Genomic DNA, 14,632 nt, shown 5'->3' on the forward strand with positions numbered 1-14,632 from the left:
TCAGCTTTAGGAAGAGCCAGGAGTTCATGCAGTGGCGTTCTGACTGGGGTCTGTTACGGCCAAGGAGTGGACCAGTCTAGTCACCTGACCTCACATCAGTGACATGAGGTCAGATGACTCAGGTCAGGTGACTGGACTGGTCCACTCCCGGGCTCTCACCGACCCAAGTCAGAAGGAACTCCGCCGCTGCCTGCGCCGCTTGACCTCCTCAGCTCCTCTGGTAAGTCACGTCAGGCAGAGCGGAGAGTGGTAGCAGTAGGCTACCGCTCGCCGCTCTGTTTGGAGTGTGGCGCTAAGTACAAGGGGGAGTGTGGCGCTATTTAAAATGGGGGGAGTGTGGCGCTATTTAAAATGGGGGGAATGCGGCACTATTTACAAGGGGGAGTGTGGTGCTATTTACATGGGGCAGCAGACTGTGTGTGGCACTATTTACAAGGGGGGGGGGAGTGTGCCGCTATTTACAAGGGGGGGAGTGTGCCGCTATTTACAAGGGGTGGGGTGTGCCGCTATTTACAAGGAGGAAAGCGGGCTGTGTGTGGCGCTATCTACAAGGGGGACTGTGTAATGCTGTTTACAAGGGGGGCTGTGTGGCGCTGTTTACAAAGGGGGGCAGTGTGGCACTGTTTACAAGGGGGGGCAATGTGGTGCTATTTACAGGGGGGAGTGTGGCACTATTTACAAGGGGGAGCAGGGTGGCGCTATTTACAAGGGGGGCTGTGTGGCGCTGCATACAAGGGGGGCTGGGTGGCACTATCTACAAGGGGGGCTATGTGGAGCTACCTACAAGGGGGGGCTGTGTGTGGCGGTATCTACAACAGGGGGCTGTGTGTGGCGCTATCTACAAGAGAGGGGCTGTGTGTGCCACTATTTACAAGGGGGATGTGTGTGGCACTATTTACAAGAGAGGGGCTGTGTGTGGCACTATCTACAAGAGGGGTGTGTGGCACTATCTACAAGAGACTGGCTGTGTGTGGCACTATCTACAAGGGATGTGTGTGGCACTATCTACAAGGGAGGGGATGTGTGTGGCACTATTTACAAGAGAGGGGTGTGTGTGGCACTATCTACAAGAGACTGACTGTGTGTGGCACTATCTACAAGGGATGTGTGTGGCACTATCTACAAGGGGGGCTGTGTGTGGCACTATCCACAAGTGGAGCGGTGTGTGGCACTATCTACAAGGGGGGGTGTGGCGCTATCTACAAGGGGAGATGTGTTGCGCTATCTACAAGGGGGGCTGTGTGTGGCACTATCTACAAGGGGAGCTGTGTGTGGCACTATCTACAAGGGGGGTGTGGCGCTATCTACAAGGGGAGATGTGTGGCGCTATCTACAACAGGGGGGTTGTGTGGCGTTAACTACAAGGGGGTGCTGTGTGTGGCCTCTAATTTATTTTCTTTTAATTTATTTTTTATGTTAACTACTTTATATAACTATATTGCTTGTAAAATGTAGAAATGCTTTTATGCTCGAGTTACAATTAAAAAAATGGTGGGGAAAAATTACACCTCATTGATTGGTAGAGAAAGCAAACATGGCGAGGGGGAAGGAGATGTTGGGAAATGAGTTGTGGTGGGGTGCCAGTCTGAATCTTTTCCCCAGGTGCAGGAGAACCTAGCTACGCCTCTGGTTATGGTAACCGCATTGCATGGCGAGTTTTGCCGTTTCCGGAACAGCGTAGTTCTCCGTGCTACGTTGTTTCCATAACTAATAATTTACTTCTATGGGAATTACAGAAACCGCGTAGGTCAGCTAGCTCAGCTGTTTTAGTAACCACCTAATTAAGAAGTGTCCGGGAAGCAACAGGAGCCAAACAAGCTAGAAGGGGGGCCCGTTTTAGAGATAGATGCGGGTCCCAGAGTTAGGACATACATAAATCGGACATTTATGGCATATCCTGTGGATATACCATAAATGTCCAAGATGAGAAAACCCAGTTAAGAGGTTCACTGGAAAGATTGTTTAGAAACATGTGTTTGTATTTTTCAGAATTGCTAGGATCTATTTAGCACAGCTCAACAAATTAATTCTTGAGTTTCAATGTAATCTCTTTTTGTATATTTTACTCCTCGTTTTCTAGGTCTTTTACCTTGTATTAGCCTTTTCTTGTGAAAGATATGAATTTTTGACCTGCCATCACATATGGCCTTAAACTTCTTTCATGATTTACGGTATCTTAATCCTTATAGGGAAGCCACAATAGCATGTGCTTGATATTAAATATCCATTATGGAATGTTTCTGCAAGCAACTATGTCAGAAATAAAAGACCTAAGCCAGTCATTGCTAAATGACTTACTCCTTTATACTATATTCCTGCCAAAACTACTCACAGCAGACCAATGGATTGATAGACTTTCATGTGAAACAAAATTCATTTAGCTTTGTTTTTGTTTTTGTTTTGTCACTGAAAAGTTTTCATCAATTTTTTGACATACAACCTATAGCTGACAAAAATTAATGTCATCATTGTTTTTCTTTTACAGGTGACGGCCGAGGTGATGCCTGCAAAGATGACTTTGATAATGACAGCATTCCTGATATCTTTGATGTCTGCCCGGAAAACAGTGGAATTAGTGAGACAGACTTTAGAAAATTCCAGATGGTTCCTCTGGATCCTAAGGGAACTGCACAGATTGATCCCAATTGGGTAATTCGCCATCAGGGCAAAGAGCTAGTACAGACTGCCAATTCTGATCCTGGAATTGCTGTTGGTATGTAAATCTAATACTGAATGTTTTATTCATCTTCTTAGTGGTCACTTAAAGGGGTTGTCCGGTTTAGAAAACCCATTTTTATATACACTTTTAGCGAATTCTTAGAACATTTCTCACCCTGGAGGTCCTGTATTACACAGGCAACCATTGATTTGAATGGGCACAGTGTAATGTTTAATTTCCCCTGTGGCGGCGCTGCAGGGAAATTAAATACTTACTGCCTGGTTTCCCCATAGAGTGCGGCTTATTTCTGGGGAGCCCAACATGGGAACCCTTTGTAATCAACTTATTGTCAAGGGACCATTCTAACAAGTAGGGATTGTCCAAAGTGGAGAACACATTTAAAAGGTCACTTTCATTTTTCCTTAAGAGTTTATAAACCTTTTACACACACTTCACCCAAACACTTTCAAGAGAGATATATTTGAACCATTCATATTAGCGTTGGTGTGGCAAGAATACTTGCTTTTTGCCCTTGCTGTAAATTACCACAACGTAGAATATGGATAATATATATATATATATATATATATATATATATATATATATATATATATACATAGGTAGAGCGAAGCAGCACTCTGCGACAGATTCCAACACGGTAATGGGCGCAAGCAGGTAATCCAGATCCGTGGATTATAAGACATAAACAAAAGAAATCCCACAGCACTCCGATGGTTCCAAAAAGTATGTGATTTATTCAGTCAACAGCTGCAACATTTCCGTCCTGCTATAGGACCTTTTTCAAGCATAGTGACACAGCAATGCATGCAGGTATATAAGACATGTGCCTCCTTACTATAATGAGGGATCATTAACATAGTGCACAGACAAAATATTGTACAAGATATAGGTAATCATATAAAAAACATATGCTACAATTGTAAACTGTGTGTACAGTGATAAAATCCAGTGTAAAAATAAACATACATTTAAAAGCAAGCTTATTGTAACCGGATTATCATATTAATCAAAAATGTGACCATATGTGTAGGGGCAGAGCTATCAGGCCGCTCACCAATCGCTGACCTTGTATGCAAATCAGATATGCTAATCCGTGTCCATGCCAGACTCATGTGTAGTCTGACTATATGGCATCTTCTAAACAGCACTGCGCATGCTCGTGTCGTCATCCCGCAAGTGTCATGTTGCATAGCAACTACACGATGCATAGTTTACTGCGCAGGCATAAGAGGTCAATGGCAAACCTCTACAAACTAGATGACGTATAACAACTAGAAAAGAAGGGCCATTCCTATAGGTAACCATTAGTAACAAGTCTGCACGTCAACAAAGCGGACAAAAGTCCAAATACGATACTGCCCAGTGATCCAATCAATTAATTCCGAGGGACATGTGTACAGCAAAATATGCTAATTACATCAAAGTGAATTATTAGTGCACAGATATTCCATTATTATATAAATTAATATGAGCAAATATTAATTATTTGTATTTATATTTATATATTTTTTTTACTATTCTGTTGCACACGAGCACTCGGGCTCACAGATCCACATAACAATGGATACTGCAAGATCGAGACAAGGTCCGCAAGCCATCCCACTCCATCTTCATGAACAGGGATCGCTCCCGGAAACCAAATACTCCTGCGGAAACAGATAGGCAAAAAAGTAAGAAAAAAGATTCCTTTTTTTTATAAAAATGTTGATACATATTAAATAAATATAAGAATGTATACATGTCCCTCGTGGATTTAAAGGATCTACTGTGAGAAAGAACAAGATCATATTAATTATAACTCAATACAAGTTAGCGTAGACAAACAGACTTGTCTCATATGTTGCACATCACGTATGGAAACCTAGATCCAGACTTGGTGAGTGGTCCTGAAATTCTGTAATCCTCTGTAGAAAGAGAAAAGGGAGGATATATATTAAAAACAAATCAATATACAGATCATGTTTTGCATGTGTGTGTATATATACATTTATTAAGGAAGACATCGCAAGGACAATGAGGGGACCCAGAGGTGGCAACACATCAAGTTGAGAGTCTCTTCACGTTAAACTCCACATGGCGGCCAGTGGCGTAACTACCGCCGTAGCAGCAGTAGCGGCTGCTACGGGGCCCGCGGCATGAGGGGTCCCACGGCATGAGGGGGCCCATGTCGTCCGCCGGCACGGGCCCCCACCATGGCCGGAGGGTCCGCTAGCAGCCGCTATGGCTGCTACAGCGGGATGCCACTGAACACTACGGCAGAGCAGGGAGGTATCTCCCCGCTCTGCCATTAACTGGTTCCCGACCGCTGGCTGTATTTTTACGGCCAGCGGTCAGGGTCCTTAAACCCCGAGCCATAGATTTTCTACGGCTCGGGTTTTAACTTGCTGCCCGCACGATCGGGCAGCTGAATGTCGGGTCTCCGGCTGTCAGTGACTGCCGGGTCCCTGAGGAGAGGCTTTCGCTGCTTCTGTCTTCTCTGATCACTTGTACACAGCGCTGAATGCGCGCTGTGTACAGGAATAGAGACAGCAGCAGCGGCGCTGTCTCTATTCCTCCCGGTGATCATGTGACTGGTCACATGATCGCCGGGTGCCGTTAGTGGCAGACTGCTGCTGGGTCTTACTAGACCCAGCACAGCCCTCTTAGTGACAATCGTCACTATGAGAGGGCTGATTTCCCCTGTAACTGGGGCTGCTGTGCAGCTCCAGCTACAGTGGAAAAACATGGTGTAAAAGAAAGAAAAAAAATATATAAAGTTCCCCAAAGGTTTTCTTTGACCTTTGGGGGACAGACCATAGTAATAAAAAAATAATAAAGTGCAAAAAAAATGTAAATAATAAATACGAATAAAATACCCACCCCAAAAAAAAACGTTCCCCCCCCGCCAATCATTGTTGTAACGCTAGCGCTGACCCAATTACCCTAATATAGACATGTAATATATAAAAATTTACGGTAGACAATGACGATCACAAATACAAGGTCTATTTTAGGGTAAAACTATGTTATTACCAAAAAAAAAAAATAGCTGAAATGTAAAAAAGCTTATTTTTTTACTATTATTTTCAAACTTTATGAATAAAAATTCTAAAATAGCAAAAAAGGTGCGTATAAAAACGATAAAAAAAAGAAACCTGCATTGTCTACGGAAAAAACGTCGCAAAAATCACGTTGTTAGCCCAACAAATAAAAAAGTTATAGCCATTTAACGAACACGTGCTAAAAATGGCTAAACGGTGTCTGGTCCTGAAGGCGCAAAATAGAGCAAAAGACATGTATCCCCTCTCCACAGGATATCCACAGGACAGGGGATACATGTGTGATCGCTGGCATTGATAGGGAGAACGGGGGACTGAAAGTCCCCTGAAGTTCTCCATCACAAACCTCGGACTTCCGGGGTCTGTGTCGGCAGCTCCGTAGAAATGAATGGAACGCCATTCGTAAGATACTCCATACATAAGAAAAAATGTGATTTACCGGTAGCAAAACACTTCGCAGATCTGGGACATACAGAAAAAGATCTTAGATTCATGATATTGGAACAAATCCCTAGTCCGGATAGGGGAGACAATAAGTACACGCTATTGCATAAATGCGAATTAAAGTGGATCTTTCTACTAGAATCATTGAAACCAAAGCACCTCAATGTGGAGTTTAACGTGACGAGACTCTCAACTTGATGTGTTGCCACCTCTGGGTCCCCTCATTGTCCTTGCGATGTCTTCCTTAATGAATGTATATATACACACACATGTAATACATGATCTGTATATTGATTTGTTTTTAATATATATCCTCCCTTTTCTCTTTCTACAGAGTATTACAGAATTTCAGGACCACTCACCAAGTCTGGATCTAGGTTTCCATACGTGATGTGCAACATATGAGACAAGTCTGTTTGTCTATGCTAACTTGTATTGAGTTATAATTAATATTATCTTGTTCTTTCTCACAATAGATCCTTTAAATCCACGAGGGACATGTATACATTCTTATATTTATTTAATATGTATCAACATTTTTATAAAAAAAAGGAATCTTTTTTCTTACTTTTTTGCCTATCTGTTTCCGCAGGAGTATTTGGTTTCCGGGAGCGATCCCTGTTCATTAAGATGGAGTGGGATGGCTTGCGGACCTTGTCTCGATCTTACAATATCCATTGTTATGTGGATCTGTGAGCCCGAGTGCTCGTGTGCAACAGAATAGTAAAAAATTTATAAATATAAATACAAATAATTAATATTTGCTCATATTAATTTATATAATAATGGAATATCTGTGCACTAATGATTCACTTTGTTGTAATTAGCATATTTTGCTGTACACATGTCCCTCGGAATTAATTGATTGGATCACTGGACAGTATCGTATTTGGACTTTTGTCCGCTTTGTTGACATGCAGACTTGTTGCTAATGGTTACCTATAGGAATGGCCCTTCTTTACTAGTTGTTATACGTCATCTAGTTTGTAGAGCTTTGCCATTGACCTCTTACGCCTGCACAGTAAATAATGCGTCGTGTAGTTGCTATGCAACATGACACTTGCGGGATGACGACACGAGCATGCGCAGTGCTGTTTAGAAGATGCCAAGGTCAGTGATTGGTGAGCGGCCTGATAGCTCTGCCCCTACACATGAGTCTGGCTTGAACACGGATTAGCATATCTGATTTGCATACAAGGTCAGCGATTGGTGAGCGGCCTGATAGCTCTGCCCCTACACATATGGTCACATTTTTGATTAACCCCTTAATGACCGGGCCATTTTGCACGTTAATGACCAAGGATTATTTTTAGTTTTTTCACGGTTGCATTCCAAGAGTCGTAACTTTTTTTTTATTCCGTCGACATAGCCGTATAAGGGCTTGTTTTTTGCGGGACGAGTTGTATATTGTAATTGCACCATTTTTAGATGCTTACAATATATTGATTAACTTTTAGTAACTTTATTTTAGGAGAGAATTGAAAATAAGCAGCTATTCCAGCATTAATTTTCACGTTATAAATTTACGCCGTGTACTATGCAGCGTAAATAACATGTTCACTTTATTCTATGGGTCGGCACTATTACGGGGATACCAAATATGTATAGGTTTTATATGTTTTCCTACGTTTGCACAATAAAAACCCTTTTAGAAAAAAATTACTTGTTTTTGCAGAGCCGTCATTTTTTTATTTTTCCGTCGATGTGGCCGTATGTGGGCTTGATTTTTGCGGGCCAATGTGTAGTTTTCATTAGTACTATTTTGGAGTACATAGGACTTATAGATTAACTTTTATTTTATTTTTTATGGGGGGAATGGGAGAAAAGAGAGAATTTTGCCGTTGTTTTTTGCGGTTTTTTTGGACGCCGTTCATCCGGCGGTTTAATTAATGTGTTAATTTTATTGGTCAAGTCGTTACGATCGCGGGGATACCATATATGTGTATGTGTGATTTGTTTTGACACTTTTACTGAATAAAACCACTTTTTGGGCAAAAAAAGTAGTTTTATTTGATTTTGACTGTAATTATTATTATTTTTTTCTACAAAAATTATTTAACTGATTGACATTTTTTTTTTTTAAGTCCCATCAGGGGACTTCACTATGCGATGTGCCGATCGCATATATAATGCTTTGGTATACTTAATATACCAAAGCATTATTGCCTGTCAGTGTAAAACTGACAGGCAACCTGTTAGGTCATGCCTCCGGCATCGCCTAACAGGCAGATGCTGAAGGTAGACCTGGGGGTCTTTGTTAGACCCCCGGCTGTCATGGAAACCCGACGGTGACCCGCGATTTGTTTGCGGGGGCGCCGATCGGGTGACAGAGGGAGCTCCCTCCCTCTGTCAAACACATTAGATGCCGCTGTCACTATTGACAGCGGCATTTAATGGGTTAAACTGCCGGAATCGAAGCGCGCTTCGATTCCGGCAGTTGCAGCAGGAGCCAGGCTGAGTATAACAACCGTGCTCCTGCTGCTGATCGCGTGGGTACAGTGACAGTACCCGCGCCATCACAGGACGGATATATCCGTCCTCCAGCGCGAACTAGCAGCTGCTGAGGACGGATATATCCGTCCTTCGGCGTTAAGGAGTTAATATGATAATCAGGTTACAATAAGCTTGTTTTTAAATGTATGTTTATTTTTACACTGGATTTTATCACTGTACACACAGTTTACAATTGTAGCATATGTTTTTTATATGATTACCTATATCTTGTACAATATTTTGTCTGTGCACTATGTTAATGATCCCTCATTATGGTATTGAGGCACATGTCTTATATACCTGTATGTATTGCTGTGTCACTATGCTTGAAAAAGGTCCTATAGCAGGACGGAAATGTTGCAGCTGTTGACTGAATAAATCACATACTTTTTGGAAACATCGGAGTGCTGTGGGATTTCTTTTGTTATATATATATATATATATATATATATATATATATATATATATATTTAGATTATTTCCAGAAATACACTTTATGGAAGATGAGATGTATGAACCAGTAGAAAGGTGCCCATATATATTAGATGAAAGTCGGTCAAACCTGCCAATTCCGACAGGACCTGCCGACTGTGTAAAGTGTGTGGAGCTCTCCCGACTCTCTCGGATAGTAGATGTCAAGGGAAAGAAGGATCCTTTGTTCCCACGGGAGATAAGCCGCTGCCAGAATGGTCTGGACGCAGCTTATTCCCCTCTCCCTATTGAAATAAACAAGCCGAGTGTGCATGTTAATGTTGTGTTAATGGCTTGTTTGGCCAACAGCTATCTAAACTGTATGGGAGACCGAAGCCTGGCGCTGTTTGGCCCTAGTAATACCCTATAGTGGAAAGGCCAAAGTCCCAGATATCAAAATCTACACTGTCTACCAAAAATCGTACTAGCAGTACACAGGACAGTGCAATCCAGTACACGGCCCTAACACGTGGTCTTCTCCTCTCTTCCCCTCCCTGAAGTTTGCGATGTTACAAAATACTGTCTGTCCTCTTCTCTCCCTGCTATCTCCACTCCTTTCTGGCTCTCCTCCCTCCTTGTCTTTAACCACTTAACGACATGCCACATACATGTACCTGGCAGCCGTTAAGGGGAAATATGGATTGGGCTCACGGGCTGAGCTCGCTTCATACTTAGCAGGTGACGGCTGTGTAATATAGACGACACTTCACTGAAATGGGCAGGATCAAAGATCACTTTGATATGGTCGGTTAACCTCTTAAATGCCGTGCAATCTCGACCGTGGCATCTCGAGGGTTAGAATGACGGAGGCGGTCCCCTCTGACAGGCCATCACCCCCCCCCCCCGCCCGCGACGCAATCGCGTTGTGCGGATGGTCATCATGACAGCTTGGGTGCCTAATGGAGACGCTCAGGTCTGCCATCTATGTATTCCCATGAAGGGCTTTATAGGACACCGTAAGAAACACAATATACTGTAATAGATTATTATTGCAATATGTATTGCAGTATATCATATAAGCCATCCAATGATCGATGGTTCAAGTTGAATATAGTTTTTTTAATGTCTAAAATATATATATAAATATTTAAGTTAACATAACAGGTATCGTCTGTCCGAACTGTAACAATATAACGTTATTTAACCCGCTCGATGAATGCCGTATAAAAATAAATTCATAACACCTAAATTGCTGTTTTTTGGTCACCTTAGCTATCCAAAAAATTGGAATAAAAAGTCATCAAAAAGTCGCATGTACCCCAAAATGGTATCAATAAAAATGTCCTCACATTGCTCAATCAACGGAAAAATAAAAAAACTTATGGCTCTCAGAATATGGCAACACAAAACGTTTTTTTTTTTAGCAAATATTTTTTTTTTATAAAAGTGGTAAAACATCAAAATAACATATACATTTGGTATCGCCATAATCGTATAAACCCATAGAATAAAATAAACATGTCATTTTTACTGCCTGATAGACGCCATAAAAATTGAATAATCGCTGTTTTTTGCCCATTTCACCCAACAAATTTTTTTTTTCAATTTCCCAGTACATTATGTGGTACATTAAATGATGCCATGAAAAACTACAACTTGTCTTGCAAAAAAACAAGCCCTCATACGGCTATTTTGACAAAAAAAAAAATTAAGTTGTGGCTTTTGGAAGGTGGGGAGGAATAAACAAAAATGAAAAAATGAAAATCGTCCTTGTCTTTAAGGGGTTAAAAGGGAGCGTGTTTCTCATGTTGGGCAGCAGACAGCAGATCATGCTGTGTCTAAGTAGCCGAGCAGTTTCTCAGTAGCAGAGCATGTGTTATCTGTGAAGACAGTGAGTAATTACAGCACTACTGTAAATTAATAAATGGGCATGCAGGCAGCTGTAAATAGAGGCAATGTCTGTGAGAGAGGAGAGGAATATAGGAACTGTCATTTTTTACATTGGTAATCCCACCTACAGCAAGCACTGGCAGTAGTAATAAAACCGATACACTGAGCTGAGCAAGCTAATGAAAATGAAAAATACCTACTTCTGAACTTTGGTGGCATCATCTGGTGAACATTTAGGCACACTCTAGGTGCTTTTCTGTGATATATATATATATATATATATATATATATATATATATATATATATACACACAAAAAAGAGAACGTGAAGCAGCACTCAAATAAAGTGAATTTATTCATCCAACATGGAACCACAACGTTTCACCTCCTCTATGAAGGCATTTTCAAGTGTAAAATGCCTTTATAGAGGAGGTGAAACGTTGTGGTTCCATGTTGGATGAATAAATTCACTTTATTTGAGTGCTGCTTCACGTTCTCTTTTTTGGATATCTAACACATAAGGAGAGGTCACTCCTTTATTTTTGAAGCAATGCACCAGCCTAGTCAGGCATTTGTTCACAGTGCTGCTCCAATCCTCTGCTTTTTTCTATATATATATAGTATGGTATATATATAAAAGCTCAGAAGACCCCATTTAAGTATTTTCTCTTATGTTCCAGTGACTTCTGTATAATTAATGTCAGCGAACCAAATAATTAAAAGTGCCATCCACATTACTGAATAGCAGTGACTATTTGCTTTTTTTTCCCCAACTAACTTAAGCTTCTGAACTTTCTTGCTGTAAATTAAGTAACTGATTCTAGATGAACAAGTAGTTTATATTTAATAGCCATATTATTTTATATCAATTAATAGGCAATTTTTGCTTCTAGCTTGTTTCATGGCTCCTGTGTTGTTGTAACTACTGTACATCAATATGTTTGTGCTATGGTAAAGACTAATAATATTGCTAAATCTCGTGATCATTTAACATCATTTATTGATGGCATGGACACTAAATACTCTTACACCTTTTTTTTTTTTTTTTTTTTTTAAACCTAGGTTATGATGAGTTCAGTGCAGTGGACTTCAGTGGAACTTTTTTTGTGAACACAGACCGGGATGATGATTATGCTGGCTTTGTGTTTGGTTATCAGTCGAGCAGCAAGTTTTATGTTCTCATGTGGAAACAAGTCACACAGACATATTGGGAAGATAAGCCATCCAGGGCCTATGGTTACTCTGGAGTTTCAATAAAAGTTGTCAATTCTACAACAGGCACTGGCGAGCACTTAAGAAATGCGCTTTGGCATACCGGAAATACACCGGGAGAGGTATAAACAAATTAAGTATCAATTAACAATTGTTACCTAAAGTTGAAGTTTTCCTTGAATTTTGTGCTAACAAAATAAAACTTTACTTTCTTAGGTGAGAACATTGTGGCATGATCCCAAGAATATAGGCTGGAAAGATTACACTGCATACAGGTGGCATCTAACTCACAGACCCAAGTCTGGTTATATTAGGTAAGAGATATGGTATCATGTTTCAAATGAACTGAGCAAGTAGACATGTAGAGTCATTGAGCAGCGGTCGTTTGCTTCTTTCACAAGGAGCTATGTATGGGGACGAGCGCTTGTTACTACGATTGCTCATTCCGATACATTTCTATCATGTCAGCAGGATGGTTGCCGCATTAAGACGAGAATTCTCGTACTGCAGTTAAACGGTCACAGCATCTAAATACCCTGTGACAGAACAGTGACATCAGCTGTCAGAGTTCAGCGGCGGGACCGCTCGCAGCTGTCCCCACCCGTAGATGGCTGTGGTTGGTCAGTCAATCCAAACTGACCAATCACAGCCAAAAAGTGAAAAAAACGCCTTCCCCAGCCCCGATCTCCTCATTCCTGTCACAGTTGTGAGGTGATCGGAGTGAACAGCTGTGAATTACTGTGTCCCAGTACCAACTAGAGAAATTAACCCCATAGAGACTCCTATAATCCACTTGAACTGCTCCCTGACCTTTTGGGAGCTATTAGGAGCTGTCAATTGACTGTCAATTGACTTTTGTTCTGTTTAACCCCTTAAGGACCAAGCTTAGTTTGGGCCTTAAGGCTCAGAGCCGATTTTTAAAATCTGACATGTCACTTTATGCGGTAATAATTCTAGAATGCATCTGACATGTGTCACTTTATGCGGCAATAACTCTAGAATGCTTATACCTATCCAAGCGATTCTGAGATTATTTTCTCGTGACACATTGGACTTTATATTAGGGGTAAATTTTGGTAAAATTTGGTCAATATATTCAGTGTTTAAATGTGAAATACAGCACAATTTTGAGAACCTTTTGAAAAAATAGCATTTTTTTTTTATTTAAATTTATCTGCTTGTAAGACATAGTTCACATTTCCCATATGTCTACTTTATGTTGGCATAATTTTTTGAACATTGTTTTATTTTTGTAGGACGTTAAGGTCTTAGAACATAAGCAGCAATTTCTCATATTTTGAAGAAAATTTCAAAAGCATTTTTTTTTTCAGGGACCAGTTCAGTTCTGAAGTGGCTTTGAGCGCCTTCTATATTAGAAACCCCCATAAAACACCCTATTTTAAAAACGAGACCCCTCAAAGTATTCAAAACAGCATTTAGAAAGTTTCTTAACCCTTTAGACGTTTCACAGGATTTTAAAGTATAGCAAAGTAGAGGTGAAATGTACAAATTTCTTTTTTTTGTCAGAAAATCCATTTTATTCAATTTTTTCAGTAAAACAGAAGGTCTTACCAGAGAAACGCAACTCAGTACTTATTGATCAGATTCTGCAGTTTTTAGAAATATCCCACATGTGGCCCTAGTGTGGAAATGGGCTGAAGCACAGGCTTCAGAATCAAAGGAGCACCTAGTGGACTTTGAGACCTCCTTTTTATTAGGCACCATGTCTGGTTTGAAGAGGTCTTGTGGTGCCAAAACAGTGGAAATCCCCCAAAAGTGACCCCATTTGGCAAACTACACCCCTCAAGGAATTTATTGAAGGGTATAGTGAGCATTTAAACCCCACAGGTTTTTTTGCTGCATTTTGTGGAATTAGGCTGTGCAATTGAAAATCATATTTTTCCGATTCATTTTTAAAAGGAATAAAGGAGAAAAAGCACCCCAACATTTGAAAAGCAATTTCTCCCGATTATGGCAATACCCCATATGTGTAGTGCAGTGAATTAGAGCTGTCAGCTACTCACTGACAGCAAACATAGTGGGTCCTGACTTTGTCAGGATCCACTAGGCTTCTGTAGATGGCATAGCCGGAGCCCATTATTAGGCCTCCGCTTGCCATAGCAACCACTGGCGCCCGCTATCATATAGCAGGACGTCGATGGTGGTTTAACCCCTAAGAAGTCGCGATCGCTATTGAACGCTGCTTCCAAGGGGTTAATCAGCAGAAACACCGTGATCGGTCCTCGCTGCAGGAGGTACAAGACCGCAGTTGTCACAGCTCCTGTATGTCCCGGGAGGACGGCCTAAATGGCCCTTCCTCCTGTGACGTACTATTCCATCATGGAGCGAGAATGATGTGCTTATTATGATGGAATAGAACATCAAGGAGCAGGAAGGGGTTAGAAAAATGTATAGTACAGTTGGCTAGGTCTGTAAAAACGTCTCATCTCCAGCTGTAAGCTGA

At 41.1% G+C, this 14,632-nt stretch overlaps 1 protein-coding gene across 1 annotated transcript in view; it reads left to right on the forward strand.

The window, feature by feature from the left end:
* Positions 1-14,632, forward strand: part of THBS2 (thrombospondin 2) — a 223,322-nt gene that overhangs the window by 187,884 nt on the left and 20,806 nt on the right. The window contains exons 18-20 of the mRNA XM_075862740.1: positions 2,486-2,713; positions 12,019-12,290; positions 12,385-12,482. Coding sequence (XP_075718855.1) covers positions 2,486-2,713; positions 12,019-12,290; positions 12,385-12,482 — 598 coding nt within the window. The remainder of the gene's footprint in view (positions 1-2,485; positions 2,714-12,018; positions 12,291-12,384; positions 12,483-14,632) is intronic.

Source organism: Rhinoderma darwinii, chromosome 4 (genome assembly GCF_050947455.1).
Source record: "Rhinoderma darwinii isolate aRhiDar2 chromosome 4, aRhiDar2.hap1, whole genome shotgun sequence".
NCBI classification, from domain to species: Eukaryota; Metazoa; Chordata; class Amphibia; order Anura; family Rhinodermatidae; genus Rhinoderma; species Rhinoderma darwinii.